The 10245-nt window shown below is 44.1% G+C and overlaps 1 protein-coding gene across 1 annotated transcript; it reads right to left on the bottom strand.

The window, feature by feature from the left end:
• Nucleotides 1–725: 725 nt before the first annotated feature.
• LOC110030838 (LRR receptor-like serine/threonine-protein kinase GSO1) lies at nucleotides 726–5032 on the bottom strand. The gene is given in 3 exon segments (XM_020733768.1): nucleotides 726–1323; nucleotides 1401–4006; nucleotides 4008–5032. Coding segments are annotated over 3 exon segments (3789 nt in total). The 5' UTR covers nucleotides 4835–5032; the 3' UTR covers nucleotides 726–967.
• Between the last annotated feature and the right edge of the window lie 5213 nt (nucleotides 5033–10245).

Here is a 10245-nt window from a genome sequence, read left to right as displayed (position 1 = left end):
CCGGTTTGGATAACATAAAGCTGCAGATTTGATAACTCTAGATTTTTTATCTCCATGGTTTCAGATATGAGAGGAGTGCTCGGATGGCTTGAGGAAGGTCGGTGAGAGGGTGGAAGATAAGATTTTGAGGTAACTCCAAAATCAAAATGGCAGAGACCAGTTAATTCTATGAAGCCTGGAAAAATGGTTGGCCCCTAATGATTTGGGTTTCTTAGCATCAAATATAACATACTGAACGCATGAAGATTCAAGTGGAAAATCGTGCAGATTCGGACGCTCACTAATCTGCTTCCAACGGCTCCGAAAGAATTAAAGGCTGCTCCGATTTGATCTAAACATTTTACACTTCTTCTCGAACACTTGCTATTGCCAAAATAAAGCATTTCATGGATCTTTTTTCCCCCTTATCAAAAGTCAGCAAAAATGTAAAGAGGTACGCTGGTCTAGAGCAATAGGTTGAAGGTTCACTAAAATTTGAGTTTTCATTCTTTGACTGGATGACTGATCGATTAACAAATTGTGGGCCGACTGTAAGCCCCACAGGTGATGAAGCAGCCGGTCGAAAGGGGAATTTAGCTAGTAAATTGGATTTTTTGAGTTTGAAGGAAAAACAGTTGTGAGACTGTCCATGCAGATTTTTGCTCAACAGAGAGGCATAATCCAAAAATCACATTACAATCAACCAAACTTTCAGAAGGAATCAAATAAAGTGGGCAACCGGGTGACATCCGGTGATCTAATCACCCGAGCAAATAACTTCAACATATTACTGAATTTGATGGGAAATGTTTGCTCGTCAAACTCAAAGATCAAACCATAGAATTAAGGAACGCATCAAATGAAATAAATTTCAATGCGTGAAATTCGAATTTTAATTATAGCTTCAACCGACCAAATTTGAAAGTTCCCAACATTCAACACTATTAAATGAACACAAAAAAATACCTTTTTTTCTGTTCATTCAGAATCAGTCTACTCTAGTCTTCTTCCCATTGCCCATTCTCTGCTTCTTTAAAGCCACATTTGTAAGAACATCAGCCACCTTCCTCGCTGTTGGCCGCTCCGCCGGAGTCATCCTCACACACTGAAGAGCTATATCTAACAAATCGATGGCAGCCGATTCCTCTCCGGCAGCCAGAGGCTTAAGGGAAGGATCGACCACTTCCTCCAACGATCCCATGCTCATCTCAATCCATCTCACCATATCAATGTCTCCACCAAATCTCTGATCAGTCGGCATCAAACCAGTCACAAGCTCCATTAGAACTATCCCCATGCTATAAACATCGCTCTTCTCTGTAGCTTTCATGGTGTAGGCGTATTCTGCGGTATTTGACCAAGCAGGTTGAGTAAATGTTGCTAAAAAAGGTAGGGTTAGAATTTGGATTTTTGTTACTTGCCTGGAGCGACGTAGCCATAGGAGCCGGCAAAGACGGATGCGGACTCGAATTGGCCGGCAGATTCGGCGACGAGGGGTTTGGCGAGGCCGAAGTCACCAAGGTGGGCTTCCATGTCGGCGTCGAGGAGGACATTGCTGGACTTGATGTCTCTGTGGATGATCTTCGGGACACAATCATGGTGAAGATATTCAACTCCTTTGGCGAAACCGATAGCAATTTTGAGCCGAGCTCCGAAGCATAATTTATTTTTCATCTTATTTGGTCGGTGAAGCCAGTCCCAGATGCTCCCATTTTCCATATACTCATAGATGAGGATGTTTCCTCCGTCGCCAGAGAAGAAGCCGAGGAGTCTAACGAGATGTCTGTGACGAATACGGCCGAGGGTTTTTATCTCTCTCGCGAAGCTTTTGTCGGCGAGGAAAGGTTCTTTGTCTTCTTCCGCGAAGATTCGTTTCACAGCCACGGTTTCGCCGGAGGGGAGTTCTGCGCGATAGACGGATCCAGAGCCTCCGGAGCCGACTATGTACTCTTCGCTAAGATTGTTCGTCGCCGCCATGATCGTCTCCCGTCGGAAATCTCGTCGGTCGGATCGTTTCCTGATTAACTGGCGCTGCACTTGCCCGGAGCTCGACGAGCTGGCGCAGTTCACTTCAACTGCTTTTCTCGAAAAGCGCCCTTTAATAGCGATGGCGAGAGCCATGGTGAGGAAAAAAATGGCGATGGTAACTAGAGCGGTGGCGACGGCGATGGATGCGGTTGTTGGCGATGACTGCCTGTGGTGGTTGGATGGAGAATATTCCTTACGGCATTGTTGCATTGGCGGTCCGCATAGAGCGAGATTTCCGGCGAAAGATTCTGGCGGCCACCGTGAGAAATAATCGTCGAGGTTCCCTGCGAGCTTGTTGTATGAGAGGTTTAGGGATACCAAACTGCTCAATCTTCCTATCTGGTGTGGGATTTGGCCGGTTATGGAATTATGGGAAAGATTGAGAGATTCTAGCTTGTAAAGAGTTTCGAGCGAAGGGGGGATTTCGCCCGTGAGTTTATTGAAGCTGAGGTCGAGAGCACTCTGCAATTCCGAAAGTTTTCCGAGCTCCGCCGGAATATCGTCGGCGAATAAGTTGTTTGACATCCGGAGATCATATATCTTGCTCAGTTTCCCAATTGATGTTGGGATATTACCAGAGAACCGGTTGCGACTGAGATCGAGTACATTGAGGGAAATTAGGTTCCCGATTTCCCACGGGATTGATCCATTAAGATTGTTATCATTCAGCTGGAGCCGCAAAAGCTTCGAGCAGTTGAACATCTCAACAGGCAGAGAACCAATGAAGCCATTGGAAGATAGCTTCAGCTCTCCCAAATCCGGTAACCCTCCAATCCACGCCGGAACCTCTCCAGTGAGTTGGTTACCGTTGAGGTCGATGTGGGTGAGTTTCTTGCAAGACGAAAGCTCCGGCGGTATTTCGCCAGAGAGACGATTGTCGGAGAGATCAAGTAGCGACAGCGATTCGATCATCCCGAGCATTGAAGGTATTTCCCCAGCAATTCTATTGCTCCCGAGCCGTATCCTCTCTAGGTGAGCGGAGTTCCCCAAATGAGCAGGAATATCGATATTGAACGAATTGTTTGTTAGATCGAAGGAGAGGAGAGAACTCGAGCCGCAAAGAGGAAGGATGCTTCCATTAAAACGATTATTCGAAAGATTGACTCTGGTGAGATTCTTACATTCGAAAATCTCATCGGGAATGATTCCTTCCAACGAATTGTTATAAAGCATTAGTTTCTCCAGAGATTTTAAAAAGCCCAGCTCCATCGGAATCCCTCCAGTGAGAACATTGTCGGCGAGATCAAGAATCGTAAGCTCATTGCAATTGCCTAGAGTTGCCGGAATATGGCCCGAGAGCGCATTCTGCCGGAGATGGAGCAGATTAAGCTGCGTCAACTGCCCGACTGTTTCCGGGATTCTCCCGGTGAACTGATTTCCAAAAAAATCCACCATCTGCAACTTCGAACAGTTACCGATCGCCGCAGGGATTTCTCCAGTGAACCTGTTTTCGTACAGGTACAGCACTTCTAAGCTCTGTAATAAGCCGATTTCCTCCGGGATTCCACCGATGAGATTATTGTGATACAGAGCTAGAGTTTCCAGCTTGCTGAGATTGCCGAATTCTCGGGGAATGAAACCAGAAAAACTGTTGTTATTAAGAGTGAGATCAGTGAGCTCAGAGAGAACTCCTAGCTCCGGTGGAATGTAGCCTGAAAAGCTATTGTTGGCAAGATCCAGTGTCCGGAGTGACATGCATTGAGCGATCGTAGCCGGAATACGGCCCGTAAAGTTATTGTCCGAAGCCATGAGATGCTCCAAACTAATCGAACTCCTCCGGCAGATATTTTCCGGCAGCTCACCGGAGAGCCGGTTTCCCGCCAAAACCAGGAAGTTGAGTTCCGGTAAGTCGCCAATTTCCTCTGGAAACCCGCCTTGGAGCCGGTTTGTAGACAGGTCCAGTACCCTAAGCCGGCTCAACCGGCTGAGTGATGTCGGTATTGAACCCTCCAACCGGTTCGCCATCACATTAAGGTATTGCAGCTGAGTTAATTCACCTACCGCTCAGTGAGTTTTTAGCAAGGAGCAAAGTTTGTAACTGAAGGAGATCGCCGAGCTCCTGCGGAATACGGCCGGTGAGCTGGTTTCCGGCGAGTGCGAGCACGGTGAGTTCCTGCAGGTTACGAATCTCCGGCGGAATCGGACCGGTAAACCGGTTCATGCTTAAACTCAAAATCTGGAGATTTATGAGCCGGCTCAACCAAATCGGAATCAAACCGGTCAAATTACAAGAAGCTAAACCCAAAACCGTTAGATTTTGAATATCCCCAATTTCCTCCGGAATAGAACCGGAAACGCCGGGGTTGTTGCCAATGCGTAAGACTCGAAGTCCGGCGATCCTTCCGATGCTCGCCGGAATCTCGCCGGAGAGATTGTTTGAGTAAAGTAGAAGCGAAGTGAGGCTGCGGAGGCTCGAGAGCTCGGCCGGTATTTTGCCGGAGAGGTGGTTGGCAGAGAGGTCGAGGACGGCGAGTTGGGTGAGCTGGGTGAGTGCGGGGGGTACCTCGCCGAAAAGACCGGCGGAGGAGAGGTTTAGAGCAACCACTTCGCCGGCGCCTTCGCAGAGGACTCCGGTCCAGTTGCAATGATTTGGATTTGTCGCGGGCGACCAGTCATCGAGGAGGTGGAAAGGGTCCTCGGAGAAGGAGCTCTTTATGTCTAAGAGAACGTCGGCGATGGACGATGAGGCGGCGGAGGAGAGGTGCGAGAAGAGGAGCGCGAATACTAAAGCAAGTTTGATGGCCATGGTTCGATTCTGAGAATCATGCATGGATGCATGGAGAGGTTTTAACGTTGGTTTGACGTCTCGTGAAGCGCGATCGGCCATTTAATTGCGCCGATTTGATTGCGAATCGGCGAGGGAGACTTGGCCGAGCTCGAATATTAAAGCAAGAGGGAAAGGCAGTTGGCTTCCTTCATTAACGAGGAAAGCGAACGGTTTGGTTCGCTGTAGCGGCTGGTGTGGCAGCGGGGGTGAAGTTGGACGGATGTGCACGTGGCAGATGTTGAATGTTGGAGGGTGTGATTTTGGGACCAATAGGAGAGGGAAATATTACCATAGTTTTTCCTTTTTATTTGAATTTCTTAAATTTTACAAATAATAAACATTAAGAATTTTAAATTTATTGGATATATGTTAAGATTAATAAGTTTTAATTAATTTAAATATAATATTACTGTTATGTGTTGGCCAATTGGTGGTGGTAGAGTATATTGACGTTTGTGTTGTAGAAAAATCCAGCCCATGGATAAATAAAAGAGTTGATAGAGGTGACAATAGATTTTTACGTGAAAATCTTGAAATAGATAAACATCTCATGACCAAATTCAGTTGAAATGATTTCACTATGACAATGTAAGTTATAAAATTATACAGATTGTTGAATAGTCATAAGCAGTATTACATAAATGAGAGTTATCAACGAGACTTTCACTTGGTGGGTGACGCTATACGTTGAAGATGTGATAGCGACCTAGATGTTGTGAAGGAATTCTGATGATAAATGTCATATGTCATAAAATCTTATGTTAGTGTCATCGGTAGCAACCACCTGATGATGATGTTTGCTGACGAGGATGGTGGTAACAAGATAGAGGAGATTTGAAGTTGACTATGACCCAACAATGATGGTACAGTACTGATGACTATGGTGGTCGGGGAATGCTGTTTCAATTATGGAGGTGGCCAGACGGTGGTAGTCTGGAGGTTGTGACAGTGGTGCCTAACAATAGTGGTTTGGCGATGTCAGTGACCGGACGATAGTGGTCCGACGATGGTGATGGAGGTGGTCGGCCAAGTTTATGTTATACGGTGGTAGCAACTAAACGGCGGTGGTCTAGCGATGATGACGTTGATGGTCTAGCTGTGATGGTGGTGGTGGCCAAGCTTGGTGGTCTAGTAGTGGCAACGACCAGACGACATTGGTCTGACAATAATGGTAATGGTGGTCGAGCAATGATTGTAAAACAGTGGCGATGACTAGATGATAGTGGATTGGCGGTGATGATGGTAGTGACCGCGCAGTGGTGTTCTGGTGGAGGTGGCAGCCAAACAGCGATGAACCGAAGGCGACCAGACATCAGTGATCCGACAACGACCAGAAGACATTACTTTGACGGTCGGTGTGCTAGACGATGATGGCACGACAACTGTTGTGGCCAGATGACAGTGGACCGATGATGGTTGCGACTAGATGATGGTGGTCCAGTGAAAATGACGGTGAGACAACAGTGGTTTTGCGATGGCGACGACATGACGACAGCAGAGTTCGGGAACGCTTAAGTCCCCCTTGTGAAAGAGAGTGGGGGTCGATTTATAGATTTTTTTGTATTGGCATCATTCATAAATATTGCATTTATTTGAACCACTTCATCGAATAACTCCCTTTAATGTTTTTTTTTCAAAGAAAAGCAAAAGGAACTGAAATAAAGATTGTGCACTGATTATATTATTTTAAATGGTGGAAAATTAAAATTATTATTAATTAATTTGGGAATAAGCGATAATAAATAATAAATTTACTGTTGAAGATCCGACAGTTGACTCAATTCAAATATCTATAGGACCCAAGTCCAGCAAATAAAACAAGGACCAAACATCATCTTTGATTCTTCTTGGGGGTGGGGTCATTTACATAAATACCTCGAAATTCTTATGTATTTATATCTCCAACACTTAAATTCATATTTACGTTAATTTCACCCAAACCTTTCATATCACATCTAAAATATAACTATTTTAATTTTAAAAAGTGAAATATAGGATTTCATTCATAGGTAAAATGATACATATGTAAAAATTAAAATTCAGATGTTTGATATGTAAATACATAAGAATTAGTGGTATGTATGAAAATCTTCCATTATTTTACGGGAAGCTTTGTCCGCACAAGCCCATAAAAATGTGAATATTACGCTCTCCGACGCTATTGATTTATTTATGAATGAACAATTAGAGTTAAATTTAAAAGCATGTTGTTGGACCCTCCAATTTGCTTGCAATGATCTTCTCCTTCAATCACTAGGCCTCTATTCTTTTCTCTTGCCCGTTATATTTTGTGTTAGTAGCAGGGAAGACACCAAAATTTTTTACGTGGAAAAATTCAAAAAAAATAAAGAAAACTACAGTACTTAATCCAATAAAAGTAATTCACTATAAATACACACCATTTTATCACAACTAGGAGAGCAGGGTTATAATTTTACATCAAATACAACACGTGTTTACATGCAATGTATAGATAACTTTATGAGTTTGAAAACAATCATCATATTTTGAATACGACTATTGTAAGTAATAGTCGCGGAAAATTATCATCAGATTTTCAATACGGCATTATCTATTATGATCTTATTTTAGATATGATGGTAGAAAGCATAAGTTGTCGGCGGTGGTGTGTGAGAGTGACTGGCAGTGGTCTATGGCGATTGATTGGTGGTGGCCGACAACGTCCGACTGCTATAGAGATTGGAAGTTCTCGTCGAGCATTGAATGCGACGTTGCACATTACAAATGTATTTGGGATACATCGTTAGCAAGTAGAGTCACTAATAGCGTTGAGAAATGGCGGTCGACAGTGGTCGAAGAAGGCTGATCAGTAGTGGTCGACGATGGTTGGTGACTACAAAGACCAAAAGTTATCATCGGTTCTTTAATATGGTGTTGCACATTGTGACAGTATTTGAGGTACATCATTAGCAAGTATGTGTTGGTGATGACGGCAAACATGGGTGGCTGGCGGTGATCCACGACGCGTGACAAGTGGCCGGAGTTAATCGATGGCTACAAACGTCCGAATGTACAATGTGTTGTGAAAGAATAATAACCGACGGCAATAAAATGAAAAACAGATCGAGAAAATTACACCCACAAGAAACGACACAAAATTTACGTGGTTCGGCAAATTGCCTGCAAATTGCTTACGTGGTTCGGCAAATTGCCTACGTTCACGGAGCTGCAGAGGACTTTATTACTTCGAGGAAATTACACCGTCGAGTGTCTCGACGTTACAAAAAAAACTCTCTCTCTCATCTCTCTCTCTCTCTCTTCTTTCTTTCTCTTCTCCTTTTCTTCTCTTCCCCTCTCTCTCTCTCTAAACCGAGAGTCACACCGAAGAGGAGAAGAACCAGTACGAAGCCTTTTTTTCACCTCTTCCATTAGCCAAACACCGAAGCCAAGAAAGGGGGCGCAGCGATCAAAGGAAGAGGCCTCACACACAGCATGCGATGCCTTCCTGTAGCTTTTAAAGCTCTTGTTCGGTCCGTTAAAGGCAGTGCTTCAATTCGCAAAATCCATCAAGGAGCCGGGAGAGCGGGAAGCTGTTCTGGAAAGAGGAGATAGCGGGACCCTCCATAGGAGAGAAAGAAGGTGGGTCCGGAAAAGAAAAGCGGGAGATTAGATTGGAAGGAGAATTAATTAATTAAGAAGAAGTTAATTAATTTCTTAATAAGAACAATGGAACAGACTCTACTTATTCTCAACAATTCTCCCACTTAGAGACTGAGACACTGAATGCATCTCCAATCATTGATTGACAGCGTCGCCCCTTTCTTTAACGCGATATCCTCCACCTCTGCAACTCAAAACCCCCCCAACTGAAGTCGAGCACAACTTCAGTTTCTCAAGTGTAACACCCTTGGTTAACATATTAGCACGATTTTTGCTTCCACAAATTTTCTCAAGTAGTAATTGTCTGTCATCTAACACTGATCGAATAAAGTGATACCTGATCTGAATGTGCTTGGTCCTAGATTGAAATGCTGGATTTCTAGCTAGGAATATGGCGCTCTGGCTATCACTGTAGAGAGTGCCTTTCTGAACCTCCTTACCTAATTCCGCCAAGAAACTCTGCAGTCATATCATCTCCTTAGCAACCTCTGAAACTGCAACATACTCAGCCTCTACAGTGGACAAAGAAACTGTCTTCTGTAAATTAGAACCCCATGACACTGCAGTACCGCCAAGAGTATAAACATAACCCGTAGTACTCTTCCTACTGTCAATGTCTCCAGCTAAATCTGCATCAACATAACCCTGTACCTCTAGGCTCTTTCCTGAGAAACACAAACAGGTTTTTGAAGAGCCTTTTAGATATCTCAAAATCCACTTCACAACTTCTCAATGTTCCTTCCCTGGATTACTCATGTATCTGCTTACAACTCCCACTGCATGGGCAATATCTGGTCTAGTTAGACCATAGCATACATAAGTGAACCAATAGCTGAAGCGTAAGGAACCTTACTCATGTAATCTTGTTCCTCCTCTGACTTGGGTGATTAATTTTTGCTGAGTCTGAAGTGACTGCCTAAAGGTGTGCCAACTGGCTTGGCCTTGTTCATATTGAACCTACTAAGCACATTTTTCACATATTCAGCTTGTGAAAGTCTCAAAGTGCCTTTGACTCGATCTCTAACAATCCTCATGCCAATGATTTGTTTTGCCGCTCCCAACTCTTTCATTGCAAAGTGCTCTAACATCTGCTTCTTCAGATTATTGATCTCATAAATGATGGCGCTTGCAATAAGCATATCATCCACATACAGCAACAGGATGATATAGAAATGGTCAAAGTACCTGACATAGCAACAGTGATCCGTCTGGCATCTACTGTATCCAGCATTTTGCATTTAATTATCAAACTTATTGTACAATTGTCTGGGAGCTTGCTTCAGACCATACAAGCTCTTCTTCAGTCTACAAACTGAATCTTCTTTTCCTTGTACCACGAACCCTTCAGGCTGGTGCATATATATGTCTTCTTCAAGGTCTCCATGAAGAAAAGCTGCATTCACATCTAATTGCTTCAGGAATAGATCTTCGGTAGCAACCATAGCTAGGACCATCCTAATGGTTGTGAGTTTTACCACAGGAGAAAATATCTCAGAGTAATCAATGCCTTGATTTTGTTGAAAGCCTTTTGCAACAAGTTTGGCCTTGTACCTTTTACTGCCATCAGGCTCAGTCTTTACCCGGTACACCCACTTATTATGCAATGCCTTCTTCCCTGGGGGAAGTTCCGTCACATCCCATGTCTGGTTTTGTTTCCTAATAGGGAATCCATCTCCTCCTTCATGGCCAGCTTCCACTTGCTAGAATTTTCATCTGTTAAGGTTTCTTCATAGCTCTGTGGTTCCCGACTGTCTGTCAGCAAGATGTAGTTTAAAGTCGGTGAGTAACGTTGAGGTGAACGCCTGCTCTTGACTGACCTACGAACGGCAGGGGGGGTGGGAAATGACTCT

This window comes from Phalaenopsis equestris, unplaced genomic scaffold (genome assembly GCF_001263595.1).
Source record: "Phalaenopsis equestris unplaced genomic scaffold, ASM126359v1 Scaffold000761, whole genome shotgun sequence".
NCBI classification, from domain to species: Eukaryota; Viridiplantae; Streptophyta; class Magnoliopsida; order Asparagales; family Orchidaceae; genus Phalaenopsis; species Phalaenopsis equestris.
Note: the sequence above shows the minus strand (reverse complement) of the source record. Positions and strands in the feature narration are given on the sequence as shown.